We start from the raw sequence: 22,604 nt of genomic DNA, 5'->3' as shown, positions 1-22,604 counted from the left end.
AGTTGTCTCTCGGTACAAATGTTGCAGGGAGTACATTTCTCTATTATTTCAATTATTACAACTTCCTGAATAGGTTGAAGGTCATTCATAATTCACACTTCTGTCATTTTTAGGCATGCCAAATGCAGTCTATTAAGCATAAATAAAACTTCCAGTGCTTGACCAGGAAAAATAAACAGGGATTCATAACAATGAGGCCTTGTTCATCCTTTTAAAACTAAATGATACGCTTTCTTCCTTTCTTGTTTTGCCTCTTGTGCAGTGGATTTTTCTTCTGTTTCAATAGTACAAACATAATACTTTAAATCGATCCAAGCATAGCAAACTGGACAGCAAGTCTGGTCTGACAGATTCTAGAGTCCTCTATTTTATGGGATAATAAACAAGAACCCACATTATTACCATTTATAAATACAAATGGTAGCATCATTCATCTGATGGAGGATTAGGCTGAGCACAGGCCTGACAGTATAAAGCAGAATCTGAAAGACTTTTATAGCCTGTTCACTTTCCTATCAGAATGCTTATGTGCTCCCATCCTCCTTAGAGGCTATCCTCTTGCACTTAAATAGCAAAAGAGAATGGATATTCAATAAAATGTTTAATTAAAATTTCAACTATATATAATATGTAATTATATACAGTATATAATATATAATTGTATATAATTTATATGATATAGAATCAGAATCAATTATATGCCATTAAGTACTCAATTATATTAATATATAAAATATGAGATTGCTAATATTTTATGCAAATTTTTAAATTCCCCCAACATGTGTACGTTGCCACTTTTATATGCCACTTATGAAATATAATTATATATATAACATTGTATGAAAATATCCCTTTTGGAAATGTAAAAGTTATTAAATCAAATTTTCATCATCACTGCTTTTTATCCCTAGCTTAGTTTTATGAATATTAAGTGATTAAAATATTTTGATTAAAATAAATTAAATACAACAATTATATTTAAAGTAATGCCTATATACATGAACAATTTTATCTTTATGCCTTAAATTGTGACTTTTACCAGTAATAAGAGTGAACAATTTAGGAGATTTCTAGTTTTATTTTTCAAGTATCTAAATGAATTAGAATTTAAAGACTACTAAGCAATTTTATTCATATGCTATTTTAGCAAAATTTTAAAAATATAATAATACAAAAGGATCTATTAAAACATTTACTATAAATACTTATTCTTATCAATTCAAGTATCCAGAGATGCTGCTATAATATCCTTGCTTTAAAAATAGAAATATAACTTTCTGGAGCAACAAAAAGAATCTAGCAAGATACTGGGAAAATTAATTTTTTTTTCCTGTGATAAAATTTCAAGTTTCAAATTCATGGAGAGGTAAGCCATGTTTATAACTTGTTGTGTTTCTGGAATTTGATATTAGCTAACCAAAAGGAAAACTCTAGAGGAGTCCAAACATTTTATCATATTTAACAGTATTTAAAATATTTTATCATGCCTTTACAAAATGGAATTCCTGTCTAACCCTATTATCATAAGGCCCCAGTCCTCTTATCTTTCACCTTATACTGGGAGAGATTAAGATATTCCTTTTAATAGAGCATTATGAGAGAGACACAGCAAAATAAGAAAGCAACAACTCATTTGTAACAATTCAAACTCTTCCCAAGTCTTTGAGACTTTTGAGCCTCTATATACTCGAGTTGAATTCAGCACAAAATCACAGATCCAGGACATTTTTATTTTGGATCCAGATAACTTTTTCCATAAAACTCCCTGATGGAAGAGGAGACCTGTTAACTCTTTTATGTAATTTAACAGAGTAAATGATTTTCTTCTATTTTGCTCTAAACAAAAACCAAAGAGGTTATATTAGTAGTGTCTCTGCTTCAGATACATATGTCAGATGACATATAATTCATAGGACTGCACTATAGCTGAGATTTTCGAGGCTACAGTGATTTTAAAGACATTCTAATTTTATTTTTATAACCATGGTCAAGCATACTTAATATACAAACCTGCAGGAAAAGCTACATAATCCACTTCTGCTCTGAATTACATTTTTATTTGCTGAAACACCTATTTTATAACATAGAAGCATAAAGATGATATCTTATTTTCTGAATGGCTTGATTTCTCTAAGATTACATTCCAGCATTCCCTCACATAATTGTTTTGAGGAAACAAATTGTCATTCTGTTTTTTTTTTGTTGTTGTTGTTGTTGGTTTTTTTTGTTTGTTTTTGTTTTAAACTACACCTCTCGCTTCTCAAGTGCCTGCTGGTGTATTATTATTGCTAAAACGTAAACTAACTTTATATGTAGACAACTCTGCATTTAAGTGTTCAAATTATTATATATGCTTGGGCCAATGTCATTATAGGAGGAACAACATAATTTTACTTAAGCCTCTGTAAGATAATCAGAGATGAGGTATAATGGACATATCACATGGTAGCAACACCTTGAAGAAACACAAAGCACCAGATTTGTGAGGGTGTGGTAGATGGGACTTCGAGGCACATTCTTATTGCTGTGTGAGGAAGCAAGCCCAGAATCTGCCCTCCTAACGTCTGGAGCTTGCCAGTTCTTTTCAAACCTCAGTTTCATGAGCATCATAAAAATTCACTTAAAATCGAAAAGAACACCCTGAAGTGAAAACCCACTCTGCTTTGCCTTGCCTTTTATGGCCTGGAATGTCACCTTTTACCTCCAGTAAATAAAGCCAACATCAACACTCTTCCGTGTCTTTTATTTTTATTTTTTTAAATGTACTCAATATTCTTCACATGACAATCTGGACACTTAAAGGGAAATTACAATAGTGATCTATGTCCCCACAAAGAGAATTGTCTTCATAATATATAGTTATAATGTATCCATCATTTTTTTTTGTTTGTTTCTTTGGAACCAGTAAATCTAAAATGGAATTAAAAGAGACATGATTAATAGTGGACTACAAAGAAATAATGATATCATAATAGTTCCTTAAAATGACCTGGCATGTGTGTCGAGGCAGCATTCCCCAGCAGAGACAACTGCTCTGTTTTATGGTCTTGCAGGGTATTGTCTCTTTAACCTCACTATTTCCGAGAAGCCACTGAAAAGTTCTAATATGTCACAATTCAAATGTCAACATGTTGTTGGAAAGGAAGCTAATAAGTTAAACCTTTGAGAGATGCCAAAAAAGAGGTGATTCAAACTGTTGAGAGAAGTCCATTGTTTTCTAAGGGGAAATAGAACTCCAGGTTGAACAGAGTACTTAGAAGCATTTAACTGGGAGGTTTTGGGGAGAAAGCAAATGCACACTAATTTCTTTTTAATCTGGTAACTTTTTGAGCAGAACTGTTCTTCTCTTTTTCTTCCTCCAAAGAAAGAAAATTAGGAAGGTTAATTAAGTTTAATAAGCTATAGATGGTAAATTTTCTGTTTTGTGGGTTTTTTGTTTTTGTTTTTGTTTTTGTTTTTGTAGAAAGAGCACAGGTAATTCTAAGATAGTCTGGATTCTGACTATGGATATAATCTTAGGTTATATTAGAACATATACAACATTTTATGTTTGCCATTATTTTCTGTATAAACTAGCTTCACCTGGTTAAGTTGCGGGCAAATTAAAAGAAAAGGTTTTATTTTAACAGGAAAGATGCTAAGCAAAAATTACTCCTCATTGAGTTATTCTTTTTTGAATTTAGCACAATTTTGTGCTCTGGTCTTTTTGTAGAAAAATAAACAATTGGCCTTTAGAGCCACCTACTGGAATAAAAAGGCACGTACTGATGTCCAATGTCCTCTGCTCCTCAAAGATAAACAAATAAATACAGCTAATGTGACGCACATTTCTGTTGACCTTATGAGATGTTAATTTACTCTTCTCAGTCTGAAAGATCAAATGATCCTGCAAGAAACCATAGTTAGAACGATGTCTTCTAAACATAATCCTTCCCATTTCTTAGAAGAGCGTGCCAATTTGCGTCGTGATTTTTCTCCACCATTGGATCGAGGTTGAGCAGAAATGAATCCTTATTTTTTGTTATCACAAAAAAATTGCTTTGTGTGTGTGTGTGTGTGTGTGTGTGTGTGTGTGTGTGTGAATGTCATTGGTCTAATGTTTACCAGTTAATTGTATAACTTCATTCTTTCTTCTGTAATCTCTACCTAGTTATGGAATTGTTTTTTTTTTAAATAAATAACCTTAGAATAAACATTTTAATGGCAAAAATAAATAAGCATCTTAAATATTTTCCCAATTAAATGCTTTTTTAACTGAGATATAACTGATATATAACAGTATAATAAACTGTGCAACATAATGGTTCTATGTTTGTATCTATCACAAATTAAATGCTTTTATACATAGAAAAAATCCTGAAGTCGGGACAAATAAATTGTTCAATGACTTGTCTAAGGTCACAGAGCTGGTTAGGGGAAAGGTGTGCACCCTTTAGAAATTATAGGTCATGGTTCTTTTCACACTTGCTCTACTGCATTTTAGTTAGTCATTAACGGATTTATTAAATCCTTCCTCTCCTCAACATTTTGCCAGAAAGCATGGAGGAATAAACCCCAGTCAATGAATCAATTGAAGGCGTAATGCCTGCTTTCAAAGAATGGGATCAGGAGCAAGGGCATGAGGGCAGGTCCTGATTGGTGAGAGGGGGATTACATTTTAAAAAACAAAAAATTACTCTCCTTTGACTATGTTTTCTACAGATCTTGCTGTCATCATTCTTTATTTCATGCATGTCTTTCCAAACTATCCCCTTAAAAATCCCTTGTTAAGAAGGTGCTACTTTTGAGAGAGAACATACTCAAAGAAAGTGATTGTGGCCCTTGCCACCCTTAGCTGGACTATTGCCTGCTAATGCAAGACGCTTTCCACTCTGATTGTGTGTGTGGTTCACTAGAGTGAGGAATTCAGAGAAGGAAAAATTCTGTGTTAAACATGGTACAGGGTATATCTGACACCAAGCCTTGCATAAAAAAAACTTGATTTGTGAAGTCAGATTTGGAAAAGATTGGTGGACTCGCTTGGAAGTCACAGCTTTCCATTTATCAGTGGAGGGCTCATTTTCAGTTTATAATATGCAAAGTCACATGGCTTTTCACAAAAACACAAAACAAATATTTTTGTTGAGGTGTGAGAAAATGTACAGACATCTTAGTGTCTATCTGGCCTTCTCTTAGCATTCTTTCTTCCCACCCCCACCCCCTTTGTCGGTCTCGTGAAGATATTTTATCGAGTAGTCGCAGACATCGCGCCGGGAGAGGAGCTCCTGCTGTTCATGAAGAGTGAAGACTATCCCCATGAGACTATGGCGCCGGACATCCACGGTGAGTATGGCCCAGGCCCTTGTCCGCATTGCCCTCGTTGGGAGACTGACGGAGCATCCAAGAGGGTCCATCCGCCTTGGTGTGCATTGGTTTTCATGGCTAGTCAGTGTCAGTGTTAACATATTCCTTCTCTTGAAGTGGCTACTTCCTTGGTTTGCTGTCTGGGTAATAATATCACGGTGGAAGCTAAAGAAAGCAGAGATTTTTCCTGAAATGGAGGTTAAAGGGAATTTGGAATATTTACTTACTTATTATTTATTTATTTTCTTTTTAAAAACATATGTATATATATATATATTTTACTGATTTTAAAGATGAAGGGAGAGGGAGTGAGAGAGAAACATCAATGATGAGAGGGAATCATTCATATGTTGCCTTCTGCACATCCCCTACTCTGGGGATTCAGTCCGCAACCCAGGCATATGCCCTGATGGGGAATGGAATTGTGACCTTCTGGTTTATAGGTTGATGCTCAACCACTGAGCCACATAGGCAGGGCGAATTTTTAGTATTTAGACTGGGACATTAACATCACATAGTTAAACCTTTTGCCAATGCCTCTGACAACAATGAGAGTCTTTTCATTATACAAAAGTCATTCTGAAGAGCTTGCTTTTGCGTTTTGTAAATCCAAGGGATGTTTTCTCCCATCTAATATCCTATTACTGGGAGAAGAGTTTCTTCTTGAGCAAAATGCTAGCCAGCAAGATCATAGGGGAGAGGGTAGGAGGTGGTGTGGGGTTTGGGAGAGAAGTACAGCAAAGCAATTTTAGAACCAGAGGAATTTGTATTCTAAATCAAAGGAAGGGGTATCAAAATGAATTATAACTACTAATGTTGTATGTTTAGAGGAGATTAGGGAAACAATTTCTTCTGGTATTGATTTGTATCCCTGGGATGATAATCTGATATTTTCTCTTTCCTAGTTCTCCTAATATAATGTGATTTAGTTCAACCTAATCTCAGTGGTGTCTTTAGAGTGTCTTTTGTGGTTGGGAGGGTCACTGGAAAGGGCTAAGCCATCCAACTTTGGTGACGATGGAGATCATGCCATCTCCCATCCCTCCCGCATCCCGGGAGAACCTCAGCCTCTGCCTCTGTGGCTCCTTGGGAGGATCGCCAGCTCTTTGCTGCCTCTTTAGTTGAACCTTTTTTCTTTGGCTGCGCTGCGTTCCACCTCTTTGTAGATTATACCAGTTATATTTGGGGGGGAGCCTTTTGGAAATTGTGTTCTTCTTAGAAACTCTGGCGAGCAAGTGGTTTAAGAAAAACAAAAACGAGTTGTCCATGAGCCTGGTAGAGTTTGAACGTGATGGGAAGTCTGCCCCAAAAGGGTTCTGGGACAGCAGAAAGTGTTTAGATGGAAAAAAAAATGTAATCTGGGCTTTGTTTGGTACAAGACATCTTTCATTAGTGAATGTTAGATCTAAGAAAGGTTTTCAAACAATTATTTTTGGAAACTTCAAATGATTCGTTTACTATTCTAAAAGGCCTAAAGAGAAGTGGCTCTTCTTCTTTCTGGGTTGCCTTTCATACATTACCTTCCTTTACAATACCTTTGAACCCATCAGTTGCCTTTTGTCTTCACAGTATCATATACCATACATGGTATATGTGATGCTTAAATGGTGCTTTGCATTTTATACTTCTAGGATTTAATGTTTCTGAGGAAAGAGAAAATAAAACATTTTCATTGTGCACATATTATGTGCTAGCTATTATATGCTTTCCATTTATTATCTCATTTAATCTTTACACACAGATCAAACCTGTAGGAAAGGAATTATTTCCATTATACAGGTAGGAAGACTGAGGCTACAGTGGCAAAGGCCACATGGCTAGGAAGTGGTAGAGTTAGCATTCAAAACAAGGTCTAGCTGTCTTTAAAACATAGGCCTTTCCCACTTGTTATGTAGCTTTGAAGGTTCTGTTTGTGTTCAGACTGCTGGCTGAGTCTCTAAATGTAGATCTTAAATATGTGTATAGCGTAACAGACAATATAAAATGTTTTCATTACCTAGTGAATCTCATTGAGAGACCTGTCTTTAGAGCTGAGATGATTTATTTTAGAATGCCTCCTTCTTCCTTAATCATCTTCATCCTAATCTCTTTATCTTCCTGGTCCCCTGTTACTGTTTAAACTAGTACTCTATGTAGACTACAGAAGACCTGTCTGCTTAGCTTCTCACGTTTCCGTTTCTGTGGGCTTTCCAGCTTTCCATGGCTTTGTCTTTTCTTCCTAGCAGGGACCTAAAAAGCCCCTGGTGACCTGCTACCGTCTCTTGCTTCATTTCCCACTCCTCCCCAACATGCACCCTCTAAAGCAGCCATGCTTCACTGTAGCTTGGCCTTCGGGGAGCCCGCCATGCTTTTTCTTGCCTTCATCATTGGTCTATGTTGTTTCCGCTGCCTGCAGTGCCCACCCTCATCCCAATTCACCTGACTGATTCTTGCTTATTACATTTTCTGAAACTCTCCCTCAGATAAGTAGATTAATCACATTCCTCTGAACTTCCTTAGGCCCTAGGCATCCACCTGTCATAAAATATATCCCACTTTGTCCACATGTGTGTCCCCTTAAATTTTTTGCATATTAATTCTCCAGCAAATTGGCTAGCATTCAGTTGGTGACTGAATTGTTCCCTCAAAAACATTCAGTCAATGAACACCTGGCTACAGGTCCTGACTGTAGGTCTAGAAACCAGAGATTGGGTCTTCTATTGTTGCTCTGGGTGTCTTTCAGCATTGTGAGCTATTTTCAAGGATCCTGAGGTGGTGTCTGTGTGATGTGGGTCTAGTTGTATGGCCTCATGAGTGGACTAAATGCTATTCAAGTGGGAAGAATAGAAATAGTACCATCACTCTCTGACACGTTCTAACCTTGTTGTTGCCAGTCCCTATTACTACCCTTTATTTATCTTACTGACTTAAAGTGCAAATTCATGGTATGTTTGCTATTTAACAAAGCCATGCCAATGGACACTGACCCTGGGGCAACATTAAATGAGCCTAAACGAATCCTAAAAACATCCTGTGTCCCATTATATCTCATGGTGAATGTGATGAAGTATTTCAAGCTTGCTGATATTAACCAGGCTTAATTAAGCATGGCTCAAATGGGGACTGTGTGTCTCAGTCCCCACAGTGAGCAGTGTGTGAAATAATGATGGGCTCAAATCCTGGCACAACCACCTAGCTGTAGAATCCCCGACTGGTTATTGAACTTCTCTGAGCTTCAATACCCTCATCTAAAAATTGGAATTAAAATATGACATATGATTCCTTATAATCAGGTTTTCAGGAATAGCAGTAATCCATGTATGAGACTGAGGAAATAAATGCTGCTCAGTAAGTGGTCATTGCTACTTTTAATATCCCATGAATATTAAATCCTGGAAGGGTTTTATCTAATAGGAAGTCAGTCTATACTGTAGCCACAGTAATCACTTATGTTATTGTTCTAGGCTCTGTCCTGCCTTTCTTGCTATCTCTACATTAAAATTAAAGTGGTGGAAATGAAAATCAAGTCATTTTTACCATGTCTTTCCTAATACCATAATACCTGCTGGGTTGTGGGGGCTCGTCCTGATCTCCCAATTTTAGTGACACTGGAATTCTATTCACAGAAGAACGGCAATATCGCTGTGAGGACTGTGACCAGCTCTTTGAGTCCAAGGCTGAGCTAGCTGATCACCAGAAGTTCCCATGCAGCACCCCGCACTCGGCCTTTTCGATGGTGGAAGAGGACTTTCAACAAAAACTTGAAAGTGAAAATGATCTCCGAGAGATACATGCAATCCAGGAGTGTAAGGAATGTGACCAAGTTTTTCCCGATTTGCAAAGGTTAGCAATGGCATGTTGCACTACAAAACATGTTTGCTTATTCTGTGATAAAATGTTCTTATGCTGAGCTTTCAGAATTTATGCAGATGGGAACTTTTGGAACCTCAATGAACCTGATAAGTGTGTTAGTACATGTTTGGAAATCGCCTTTCTCGGGAAATTCTCATCTGTAAAATATTTACAGTGTAGTTGGAATGGGTTATTTGGATACCAGATAGATAATGTTTTTTTTGTTTGTTTTTTAAATTTTTTTTATTTAAGCAGTGTTACTGCCAGCTTAACATTGCCAGAATATATAACTTAGAGGAAGGCTCGGACTGCTTGGAATAGCTATAATGCTAATTACAGTAGTCATTTGCTAATCAGTAAAGCTATCTCTAGAAACATTTAGATGTTAAGAAAGATCTCTTCTGCTACTCATTTAAGATGGTCTTTTGATAGATCTGTGTAACCCATGGATTTCATTTCAACTATTTAAACTGCACATACATAAAAGAATAAGAAAAGCATGCTCAGTGGAGAAATTGGTGAATTTCCCAAAGGAAACAAATGAACATGATCTAAAATAAAATAATTTTTTAATTCTATTTTCACCAAAATGAAAACCCCATTTTAATCATATATACACTTTTATAGCCTTTTGAATTTCATTCAAGAATATTTTTCATTTCTATTAAAGAAAACAAGAACCCTGGAACCCACTCTCTAAGGAACTTTCTGATAATTATGCTACAAAATGGGTTCTCAGATCAGAGATGTACATAACCAGCTAATAGATTTTTTGTTTGTTTGTTTCTACCTAATGGTTTTTGCCTTGGTCCACGAACAATGCTAATAATTGTATCCATTCTTTTGCTTTTAAATGAGAAAATGACCCTTGGATCCCATAATCAGAATTTCAAGTGACTGTAATGCCATTGTATTTAGATGAGTATAGTGGTATATTAACGGGACCTTTTAAAGAGTATGAATTACTCCGTTTGTCTTGGGCACTCCTCTTCTTTCCCTTTATCACCTTGTTTCCTTTCTTTCCTTAATGTCTCCTCTTCTTCCCTCTCCTTTTCACCTCCATTGATTGCCCGCTCCTTCTTCTCTGAGGAGACCTCTTATAGGAAACAATTTCATATAATAGTCATTTATTTTCATGCATAAATGACTAAAAAGGGATCAAGCATAAGTCGGTCCTTGAGGAAACTGAATCAAAAGATTGAATCTCTAGCTTTGAAAACCGAGGCCTAATTTAGTTATTAGAGAGAAAACGTTTTGGGGAATAAGAGGGCTTTCCCAGTACCCGTTAAACTCATCTTTACTGCTTGACATAAATTTGCATAGAGACTAAATCTGTTATACAGAGACTATATCTGTTTATGTTTGACATAAATTTGCATAGAGACTAAATCTGTTATATAGAGACTATATCTGTTTATGTTTGTTAAAACATGGATTGGTAAAAAGGTTACAGCATGTCTCTTAAATATAATTGTGTCCAAATTAGGAAACAGAATACAATTAATAAATTCCAGTGGATAAAACACATATTTCTACTGCAAAGCAATACCTCTGATGCCAGAGATTAAGTCTACTTCCTATAATTTCATTATAAAAAATAAAGGTCTGCCTTATAAAACAAAAATGGACAGACTAAACACTAAAATGTAATTTCTCTTTCCTACTAGAAGGGCATAGCAATACTTCTTACGGGGAGAAAGCTTCAAACTCTGACTAAGCCTCAGTTAAGAAAGATTAAGCCTCAGTTAACTCTGCTTAATGCCAAAACCCACTGTCAGTGGAAAACAATAAGGAAACCTAATTATCTGGCACTGGATGAGCCCTCAAAATTCACTTTTTGGTAGCTCAGTCGAATGGATATAGCATGTCATTGTGAAACCTGGTGTGGAGCATCCAAATGGTTATATAATTTAGTCTTGTGTGGAACCTACATTCTTTAGATATTTCCACTTTATTGAATCCTGTATTTTTTTAATACTTGAAACAAGAGAAAAATTCTTTCTTGACGTGATGTTATTCTGTCCTGTATCTTTTCTGTAAAAATGGTGAGAAAAGAACACTCTCCACACACACACACCAAGGTTGATACACAAAACATGGAAATAACCAGAAAGACTTCTATAACTTGGGATACAAGCTTTCTGAATTGGGATAAAAATTCTATGAAAAGTGAAGTCTCAGTAATGACTGACTGGCTTGCTTCTATGTTTATGAAAGCCACACACATTTGGTTTTTAATTCCAAGATTTGTTACTTGATAAATGACAATTCCATGAAACAATACGGATTTTATGCTAAATTAGAAGAAATAAAGAAAGGAAAATTCCCCTTGCTTTGCTATTTCTCTCCCCTTCGCCCCCATGTGCCATTTAGTATCCTCTTAAAGCTATATCTTACCTGGGAGTTAGGGAACCAGGAGTAAGACTTTCCAGGCCAATCTTTTACTGCTGGATTCTAGAGCTAATGAATTGGCATACATATTAGGATATAATGTTTGTCCTAAAGCGGCATGCCTTCATGGGTTGTAAAGGACAACAGTGTGAATAGCAATCTGTACAGTGATTTTGGAAGATGTCCCTGACTCAGTCAATGTTACCTGTAGTTGAAGATATCTTGCTCCTAACTCCCTCACTAACATTTCACCTTGTGTAACAAACAGAGGATTATGTAGCGTAGATAAAGATAGGGCCTTTCTTGTGACTCCACACACCTGTACTCTCCTGGTACCTTTTGTTCACAGAGATATCGCCACTTGTGCTCAAACAGAATAGCACTTCCAGCTCGACTGACTCATGGGGCAGGAGGAATGAGTTTGTGTGCCAATATGAAAAAAAAAAAAAAATGTAGGGAGGAAGCTGAGGAAGAGAAAAAGTAGGAGAAAGGTGTTTCCAATTTATCAAGATCTGAGGAAGGGCATTTCATTTTTCACACACCCTCACACACTCAGTCTACATACCCCCTGGATAGCATATTCTAGGAGCTGACACTCACATTTACAGTGGTCATCTCACAGAGAAATGAAACATGGAAGAGACAGAGTATGTGTAATGCTTGGTAGTTTTTTTTTATTATTGTTGAATATTTAAAGTGATGTTTCCTAATGAAAGTTTAAAACACATACAAAATTAGAGAGGATGATATAATAAACCCCATATACTCAGTTTCAGTATCGCACAAGGCCAGTCTTGTCTCAGAAATACTCCTTTTGAAACAAATTCTGGATATTATGTCATTTTATTCATAAATAGTTCATTACATATCTGTAGAAAGTAAAGACTCTTTAAAACATAAGTTCATGCCGAAACCGGTTTGGCTCAGTGGTGGAGCATTGGTCTGCGGACTGAAGGGTCCCAGGTTCAATTCAGGTCAGGGGCATGTACGTTGGTTGTGGGCACATCCCCGGTAGTGGGTGTGCAAGAGGCAGTTGGTCGATGTTTCTCTCTCATTGACGTTTCTAGCTCTCTATCTCTCTCCCTTCCTCTCTGTAAAAAAATCAATAAAATATATTTTAGAACATAAATAAATAAAATGTAAGTTCAACATACACTTAAAGAATAATAATTCTTCAATATTATAAAATATTCGGTCAGTGTTCAAATTCCCCCAGTATCTCATAATTGTTAGTGTTGGTTTGAATTAAGATCAAAATAAGTCTCATCATTGCAACAGGCTGACATGCTACTTATATCTCTATCAATTTTGAGGTTCCCCAATGAAAGTCAGTAAGTTTGTCTGTTCCCTCTCTTCTGTTCTCTCATTCTCATTTATTCTCTCCCTCTCATTACAATTTGTTTATAGAGGAAACTGAGCGGGTTTTCCTGTAGCATTTCCTCCAGTCTGAATTCTGCTGATTGTATCTCCTTGGTGTTGTTGAACATCTTTCTCCAGGCCCCTATTTCCTGTAAATTGAGTTATATCTCAAGCTTTGATCACATACAGGTTCAAAGTTTTGGGAAGACTACCTCATTCCTGGTATTATTTATTTCTATCAGGTGGTACATAATGAGTTGCCTTGATTCATTCATTCTTTAGGGGTTGCAAAATGAATGTTTTAGTTCTATCGTTCTTTCTTTATTCGTTATCTGAATCAATTATATACAGTGAATCTCCCCCTCATTCTTTATTTGCTCGTTCACATAGGGCCTGTAGGTGAGGTTTTTTTTTTTCCTTTTATTTTAAAAAATATATAATTTGTTGATTTTTAGAGAGAAAGGGAGAAGGAGAGAGAGATTGAAACATCAACGATGAGAGAGAATCATTGATTGGCTGCCTCCTGCACGCCCCCTACTGGGGATCGAGCCTGCAACCCAGGCATGTGCCCTTGGCTGGAATCAAACCTGGGACCCTTCAGTCCAGAGGCTGACGCTCTATCCAATGAGCCAAACCAACCAGGGCGTGGTTTTATTCATATTCAGAATACTTATCTGGCTTCCCAGCGGCTTCCAAGGATGACCAGTGATGTTCTGTTTGTGTGTTTTTTAATATTGATATTGTTAAGAGATGAGATTATTATTATTGATGCTTAAATTTCCTCATGTATGTTCAGTGAGCATCGCCTCAAGTTGGCACCCTAGTTCTTTTGACATGATCTATATATAACTTTATTGCTCTTTGCCATAACAACATGTTCAAGGCCCTTCTTGTATATTTTGTTATTTAAATTTGAAAACAGGCTGTTTCTCCATTGGAGCTCTGGTGACTTTATGTGGGGGAGTCTGCATTATGTATTTTTGTATTTAATTAGCAAAAATATTGCAAACTCCTTCTGAATACCACACTTACCCATTATCTATAGTATTTATTTTTATTGTATTCATGCAGATTTCATATACAATTTCAGAGAAAGGGAAAAACAATTGAGAAAGAAAAAGTATTCTAAGTTTTAAAACTGAGAAACTATGTGAGAAACTTCTGATGTTTTTCTTTTGAGGGTTTTTAAGATTTCATTCACTTAAAATATTACACACTTTTTTATTCTCCAACATTAATACATATATATGTATATATAAATATATATAATATTTATACCTTTACATCTATACACAGACCTATTCATCCATCAGTCCATCTGCTTGTCCATTCATCTATCCCAGGGTTACATTGAATAGGTAGCTTATAGCTCACTTTCCATATGGTGACATGGCTAAAAACAAAAGTATTTTTTTTTGAATCTAGAGGTCATATATATCACATAGAATACCTGCTTGCATGTTCTTAAGCGTTTTCTTAACATTTTCTGTTTGAGTGTTTGTGTTTAAGTGGGTGTTAGCAATATGTGTTACTGTCAGAATTGTATAGTGGCTCCAGGCTTGACAAATAGCCACTTGTTTATCATGCCCCTAAATTGGCACCTGGTCCCTGCTAGCTGTAGCAGATTTATTTCCTAACAACACGGGCACTTCTCTGCATTAGTGGGAGACAGTCTGGGAAACATAAAGTGTACTTCTGTCTGTTGCAAACCTGTTTCCTTTCTTTCTTCCTCCTCACCTCAACAACTTTTCCTTCTTATTTCTGTAATTGCCAAGTTGGACGGGTAATAAAACGACCTTCTGTGGATGAATGTATTCTTTGTCACCGTGTCTTTATGAAGTTAATTGTTCTCTTAACAGCCTGGAGAAACACATGTTGTCACATACTGAAGAGAGGGAATACAAGTGTGATCAGTGTCCCAAGGCGTTTAACTGGAAGTCCAATCTAATTCGCCACCAGATGTCACATGACAGTGGAAAGCACTATGAATGTGAAAATTGTGCCAAGGTACAGTGAATTTGTAGACTACTTGGCTCTCTGTCATCCTGCTCTCTCTTAATCTATCACTTGCTACGATATATAAAAACAAGCCGTGAGAGGGGAAACTATAAATATCCTGAGAAAAGTAGACTGAGTGCTGTATGCTAAAAGGCATTAGTGCAGTGTATAAAAACACTTAGTGAGTATCGTTTTATTTTTGTAAGGGAGGAAGTGAGGCTTAATGGTGAGTTCCAGAACTAGGTGTCAGACATCCACGGCAAATTCTTGGTTCCGCTACTGGCTTGCCAGCATGGGGTTGTTTTATAGCCTTACGGAGAATGAAAATTTTATCCAATGCACATTACTGATTTATTTTAATAGCAATTTGTGAGGAAGTCACATAAAGTTCCTGAATGCCTATTCAGAAAGAATGGGAGACTTCCACATTTGCAGATTTCCCCATCCAGGTCCCCACCATAAATTCTAATTAAACTTAATTCCAATTAAAGGTATAGTTCCTTAGTGCCCAGTCGCAGAACAACGATAGGGTGAAATGAATGCACTTCTCCTTGACCGTTACAGGAACGATAATTAATTTAATTAATGATCATTTAATGTTCATGCCTGTCAGTTAACTCAATGTTGTGAAAGTTTATTTCAATTTGCAAAAACTTTTCATAATATTCGAATGACTTTTCTCATGAAAATTGTGACATTTGAAATTATCTTTAGAGATGTTTTGCTCCCAGATGTATTGGTGGCTTTTCTTTCCTTCACTTTTTGTTTGTTAGTAAGGTGTCCAAAGGAATAATTTTTGTTTAATGGTAATTTACTGAAATACAGTGTTAGAATTTAAGTGAGGAGAACTCCTTGGATGGATTTGTAATACTTTAGTCAAAAGCTCCCCAATTTTGCACAGATTGTGTCTTTTATCTAAAGGATGAAACTAGCATACCATTTTAATAATGTCATGATCAGCATTTTATTATTCAACTCCAATCACTTCTAATTAGGATAAAAAAGGCCCAAATATGGTCTAATAATGTCATTAATTATTTCATTCAGCTGATACCAATGGGCTCTTCATGCTGAGGATATAGAGCTAAATGACTCTCCGTCCATTCCCTAGACTCTAGAGGAGCTTTTGGTCTTCGGGGGGGAAAAACAAACGAAAACAAAACACATAAACCAAATTCTTTCTTGAGGATTCCTGGTCTTCTTTATTGTGTCCTTGGATTAAGTTTCTCGATTAATCAGTACTCATTTCCTAGCAGGTTTTCACGGACCCTAGCAACCTTCAGCGGCACATTCGCTCTCAGCACGTTGGTGCCCGGGCCCACGCTTGCCCTGAGTGTGGCAAAACGTTTGCCACTTCATCGGGCCTCAAACAACACAAGCACATCCACAGCAGTGTGAAGCCCTTTATCTGTAAGTTTTTAACACTCCAGCCCTTCTTCCTGCATCTGTCTCTCGTCCAAAAGGCACTGTGATCAAGAGAATGGCCACACATGGCCATTAGAGAGGGTCTCCACATTAGCTCTTTATGGTCCATTCCAGTCGGGCTGTTTTTCTAATCCCAGCAAATCTTTTAAAACCAGATCCGTGGTCTTTTGCCTATGTTCCCTGGGGTGTTTTCTTTGAGATGGAATCAATAACAAGTAGGGGAAAGAGAAGTCGTTAAATATGGGGAGGGAAGCCTCCCTGGGTTGTAGGATTTAATAAGAGATGACCAGATTGGTCTCACGCTGAAAACGTCTGTGGCTTTTGTGAAACGGCAAACAGCAGATACCAGTAACCACGATAAAGTGATAAAAACCTGTTCAGGATCAGACAGAGCCGGAAGAGCCCCACCTGGCGAGTGGGCTTAGGGCTGTGTGTGTGTGTGTGTGTGTGTGTGTGTGTGTGTGTGGAGAGAGAGGGAAGGAAGGAGGAAAATGCCCTTCAACCTGCCCCTGGCTGCCGATCCCAGGCTGGGGGTGGGTGGTTCTCAGCTGCTTGGAAAGCAGAACATTTTCACTCTGATGCCGGACACGCTGCATCCGTAACTCACGGCACCCGAGCAGATGGAAGGCAGTAGTGAGTTTGTGTGTTTTCAGGAGACGTGCAATCTGGACGCGTTAGTGACACACTTCAAATAAAGCAAAATAAAGCCCTCGTTCAGTTCTTCTTCAGTCCGCCCACTCCTGGTCTCTGTATTGTGCCGAATCATGTCATCAGGAAAGCCAGCGGCTCTCGGTCCATCTGGGCAGCGCCTGTCTCTGGACTCCTTTTGATCCATTGCTCGGCCGGGCATGTAAACACAGGGACTCATGGAGCTGCGCTGCTAACGTCAAGACTGATTTTGGATCCAGATAAGCTTAGGCCTGGTTGAAGCGCAGTTGGGGGCTGGCACCACCTCTGACTTGGGAACCCTTGCAAAACAGTGTTCTTTGACAAATACTCGATGGTCTGTAGTAGCTATAGGAGACACTACTACAGGAATTAGTGGAAAATAAAAAACACCTAATTTTCAGCGTCAACGTGGAGATGCCAGAGACCAGCCCTCCTCCACTTGGCCTTGACACAGCCCTCTTTTGTGCTTTTAAGCACCAGCAGAGTGCTCTCCACCTTTTCCAGCGCACACTGGTGTCCGGTCTGGGTCTGGCTCACATGTTCCCTGGGTGGAGTGAAGAGGAGTAGCTGATAAACAAAAGGGTGCCCTCGGCTCCCTCGGGGAAGCTCTGTTGAAAGCTGCAGGAAATAAAGCATACAATAGACATTTTAGACTTCTTGTCTCCAAAAGCGCTGGACTCTAGCTTGCCATGCTCTGACCATGTCCTTGCAAATACCGCAGGCGTAATTCATTTATTTCTGATTTTTCAGAAATACATTTTTAATCAATGTAGTAAGTTTTGATAGAGTGGGGGGAGTGAAATAGACCACAACAAATCAGCAACACGCCCCCCCCAATTGAATGCTTTCTCTGTTATTTAAAATAAAAGTCAGAAAAAATACAGACTGCTATCATCTGAGATTCCGGGATCTGGAATTTTAATTGTGCCGAAGCCAAGTATTTCACTTTAAAGGGCTATAGGGTGTCCCTTTCCAATTAGATTGCGCAAATGATTTCCCACGAATGTATTTTCAGTAATTATTGGTAAATTTAAATAGCAGATGGCTTTCTTCAAATACAGAAATCTGACAGAGCTCCGTGGGGTAATTATGAATAATAGCCATGTAATTTCAGAACAAAAGAGGAGCTTGGTGTGGAGGCTTTTGGGGTGGAGGAGGTTCACCTAGAGTTGATATCTGTTTCTCACCAGAAGGCCACACACCACGCCGTACCCCCACTGGTGTGTTTATGGCAACTGTCTCTTATTACAGTGCACCGCCAAGCCTGAGCCCAAAGTCACCATCGCTAAGGTAATTACTCACTGCTTTCCAGAAACCTCCAGCTTCCCAAATAGAAACCACATGCTCTAATAGGCTGAATATATTCAAAATACCTCTTAATTTGTTTAATAAGTAGAAAAACGCAATGTTAACTGCCGGCTAATTCGTTATTACTGAGAAAATTACAGTACAGCAGAGATTTCAACATCAATTGAGCCGTTTACCTGGAGGCCTGGTGGTTTGTGGTGGGCCAGGCCTTCAAGTGAGAAAAGCAATGCCTCTGCCTAAGGACACATCCCAGATGCTGGGTTCTTGAGATGGCTCACAGACACCGCTCATCCGTGTCGCACGGGACAGCCAGGGCAGTCCAATGCGCTTTTGCTACTCCAATATAGAGAAGCTCTTGATTTTCTTAAATCCACGGAGCGCTCTGAAAGAAGTGTACCAGGGCGGCGGTCCTTTGCCAAAAAGTTGCAAACCCTTCAAAAACTTCCACCTTGGTTAAATACCCATAAGACATTTTAATGGCCAGAGGGGAGGTGTCGCTTTCTTAATGAGTGTACGTTTATAATTCCAACATTTCATTTACTATTCCTTGTTATTGCTCATAGCTGAATGAGTATAACCAGTGAAAGTCTCCTGCTTCGACCTGCTCTATGTCATATGGTTTTGATTAGTATATCAAAGAATTTAATTATATATACTATTTAAAGTCATACACACACACACACACACACAGATACACACACACACACACACACACATACACACACATATTGTATATGGTTAACTAGTATATACTTTTAAAGGAGACTTTGGTCGGTATATTCCAGAATAATGATTTGAAAAGTGATCACTCGCTTATTCTTTTTCTGTTAAGATGCTTATTATGCTTCTCAACAATGTTATGAATCATACCACAGTTGAAAACTCCTTTCATATTACTAAGCACACTGATATACGTAGTAATGCATTTTAACTGTTAGTAATGAAAGAGGTAGATATGGAATCACTTGGTTGCTTCCTATTTAGTGGTGTGTGGGAGCATCCAAGATCTGGGTGAGTTTTGGGTGACTGAAGGTCTGTAAAATCTCCTTTGCATGAGTTTTATTTTTTAATTATTATTGCTTTGACTCAGGGGCTCAGCCACTCTCTGCTTAAGGACAGTCATCACATGAAAGCCATAAATGTTATGTTTTGTCTTCAATTTAATTTCTTCTATAAATTTGTTTCAACGATTACCAAGGAGGCATATCATATTTCTGCATCTATTAAACCTGCACAGGAGCATTACATTAAGCTCCCATGTAAAGTGGGCTCGTCTTTACTAAAGTAAAATAAAAATGGGATGCTTAGGAAAAGGGATCCCACAATCCTGCTGCACCGTGAAGTACGTGGGATTCTTCTCAAGGGTTACCGAGTTTGGTCTTAAAATATACTGTGGTTGCTCTAACCGGTTTGGCTCAGTGGATAGAGCCTTGGCCTGTGGACTCAAGGGTCCCAGGTTTGATTCCAGTCAAGGGCATGTACCTTGGTTATGGGCACATACCCAGTAGCAGGCAGCTGATCGATGTTTCTAACTCTCTATCACTTTCCTTTCCTCTCTGTAAAAAATCAATTATATATATATGTATATATATATCTATCTATCTATCTATATATATATATATATATATATATATATATATATAAATTGATATATTTATGAGATCTGTTCCCACATATTCGAGGAGGAAGATGTGCTACTGTTTTTGCAAATTCTCAGAGAAGAGGGTTATTTCCCAGCCACACCCTCTGCTGTGTTCTTTCTGGCTGAGAGCATTCAGAGGGCCTCCCCCCTGCCCCCCCCCCCACGCCCACCCTCTTCACCCTAGTTGGCTGTAGCACAGAGAAGTCAAGCCCTGAGATAACCGGTGAAGATATGACAACAAGTGGACATGTTTCCCAAGGACAGGGGTTTCATAAATGCAGGAAGGTTAGCACAGCCACTGGTGTGAGGGGAAGTCAGAGGACGTGATCATAGTTCATGGGAACCAGTAATGCAGGATGGGCTACATTCAATTTAGCTTCCTTTGCAGGCTTAAAATAGAGCCATTGTAAATTATGTCAGTCTTTCTGAAATCACGAAAATGATTGTTAAAAGTGACTCAGAATACACAATGTGCATTGTTGTGCGGCTTTGATGTGTGAATGATGCGAGCATATGATATAATTCAAATTAAATAATGGCAGAGCAGTCACAGGCTTTTTCTCCCAGGGGAGAGGGAATAAAGGTGAAGTTTCTGGTTGAGGGAAAGGCTGTTTTATTTTGTTCTGGGGCCTACAATATAGAGTTCTTTAAATGCTCTAAACTGTTGGAGGGGTTCCTGTGATGTTTCATGTTATATCTAAAGACGTTAATTTGGCAGTTTCTGTTAGTGCAGCAATTGGGTGGGAAAAGTCAATGTATGCTGGGGTTTGACTTTTTCATGAATATTTAAAGACAAAAATATGATGCAAAATATCGTGCAATGGGGATGATAGAAATATTTTTCTATTTATGAAATGATTGTGCTGCCTTAAGACATTTGTCAGGTTGGATGCCTTGCTTTGGAATCTAGTGAAATGGGGTTTTCTGTGTTTGGAGCGCTCAGATTGGTGCCTCCAACATCTATTCCTGGCTTCCTAATTGACATTTCGGGTAAACCAATTGTGATACTTGCTAAATTCAGAAGCAATTGCCATAAAGCCTGAGATTCTTTTTTGTTGTTTGCACACAGGTGAGGTCTGCCATAAATCCTATACTCAGTTTTCAAACCTTTGTCGTCATAAGCGCATGCATGCTGATTGCAGAACCCAAATCAAGTGCAAAGACTGTGGACAAATGTTCAGCACTACGTCTTCCTTAAATAAACACAGGAGGTTTTGTGAGGGCAAGAACCATTTTGCGGCAGGTGGATTTTTTGGCCAAGGCATTTCACTTCCTGGAACCCCAGCTATGGATAAAACGTCCATGGTTAATATGAGTCATGCCAACCCGGGCCTTGCTGACTATTTTGGTGCCAATAGGCATCCTGCTGGTCTTACCTTTCCAACAGCTCCTGGATTTTCTTTTAGCTTCCCTGGTCTGTTTCCTTCCGGCTTGTACCACAGGCCTCCTTTGATACCTGCTAGTTCTCCTGTTAAAGGACTATCAAGTACTGAACAGACAAACAAAAGTCAAAGTCCCCTCATGACACATCCTCAGATACTGCCAGCTACACAGGATATTTTGAAGGCACTATCTAAACACCCACCTGTAGGGGACAATAAGCCAGTGGAGCTCCAGCCCGAGAGGTCCTCTGAAGAGAGGCCCCTTGAGAAAATCAGTGACCAGTCAGAGAGTAGTGACCTTGATGATGTCAGTACGCCAAGTGGCAGTGACCTGGAGACAACCTCGGGCTCTGATCTGGAAAGTGACATTGAAAGTGATAAAGAAAAATTTAAAGAAAATGGTAAAATGTTCAAAGACAAAGTAAGCTCTCTTCAGAATCTGGCTTCAATACATAATAAGAAAGAATACAGCAATCATTCCATTTTCTCACCATCTTTAGAGGAGCAAACTGCGGTGTCAGGAGCTGTGAATGATTCTATAAAGGCTATTGCTTCTATTGCTGAAAAATACTTTGGTTCAACAGGACTGGTGGGGCTGCAAGACAAAAAAGTTGGAGCTTTACCTTACCCTTCCATGTTTCCCCTCCCGTTTTTTCCAGCATTCTCTCAGTCAATGTACCCATTTCCTGATAGAGACTTGAGATCGTTACCCTTGAAAATGGAACCCCAATCACCAAGTGAAGTAAAGAAACTGCAGAAGGGAAGCTCTGAGTCTCCCTTTGATCTCACCACTAAGCGAAAGGATGAGAAGCCCTTGACTCCAGTACCCTCCAAGCCTTCAGCCACGCCAGCCACAAGTCAAGACCAGCCCTTGGATCTAAGCATGGGCAGTAGGAGTAGAGCCAGTGGAACAAAGCTTACTGAGCCTCGAAAAAACCATGTGTTTGGGGAAAAGAAAGGAAGCAACATTGAACCAAGATCTGCATCGGATGGTTCCTTGCAGCATGCTAGACCCACTCCTTTCTTCATGGATCCCATCTACAGGTAAGGGTAGATGGGAAACGCTTACATGTGAACATAGACATGAAAGCTAGTGTTTACCCTATGGAGGTATAGTGTTAAACAAACCATTTTAATTATTATTCTAAAACAGAGAGTGAAGTTTTTTTTGAGCGAGTGGATTCATCTTTATTCAGAAAGTTGAAATTTGGACTTATTTTTGGATGACTCTGAATGTGGGGTTTTGGAATAGACCC

The 22,604-nt window shown here is 38.3% G+C and overlaps 1 protein-coding gene across 11 annotated transcripts in view; it reads left to right on the top strand.

The window, feature by feature from the left end:
• The window catches only part of MECOM (MDS1 and EVI1 complex locus), a 571,831-nt gene that overhangs the window by 515,177 nt on the left and 34,050 nt on the right, over positions 1 to 22,604 (top strand). For 8 of the 11 annotated variants that reach the window (XM_036445332.2, XM_036445330.2, XM_036445328.2 and 5 more), the window contains 5 exons: positions 5,220 to 5,322; positions 8,949 to 9,165; positions 14,784 to 14,931; positions 16,176 to 16,332; positions 21,036 to 22,392. In XM_036445332.2, the coding sequence (XP_036301225.1) occupies positions 5,220 to 5,322; positions 8,949 to 9,165; positions 14,784 to 14,931; positions 16,176 to 16,332; positions 21,036 to 22,392 (1,982 nt within the window). The remainder of the gene's footprint in view (positions 1 to 5,219; positions 5,323 to 8,948; positions 9,166 to 14,783; positions 14,932 to 16,175; positions 16,333 to 21,035; positions 22,393 to 22,604) is intronic. The other 3 variants (XM_036445331.2, XM_036445329.2, XM_036445340.2) reach the window with 2 other exon arrangements.

The sequence above is a fragment of the Pipistrellus kuhlii genome, unplaced genomic scaffold (genome assembly GCF_014108245.1).
Source record: "Pipistrellus kuhlii isolate mPipKuh1 unplaced genomic scaffold, mPipKuh1.p scaffold_m20_p_2, whole genome shotgun sequence".
Taxonomy (NCBI): domain Eukaryota; kingdom Metazoa; phylum Chordata; class Mammalia; order Chiroptera; family Vespertilionidae; genus Pipistrellus; species Pipistrellus kuhlii.
The sequence above is the reverse complement of the archived record's forward strand: the minus strand, read 5'-3'. Positions and strand labels throughout refer to the sequence as shown.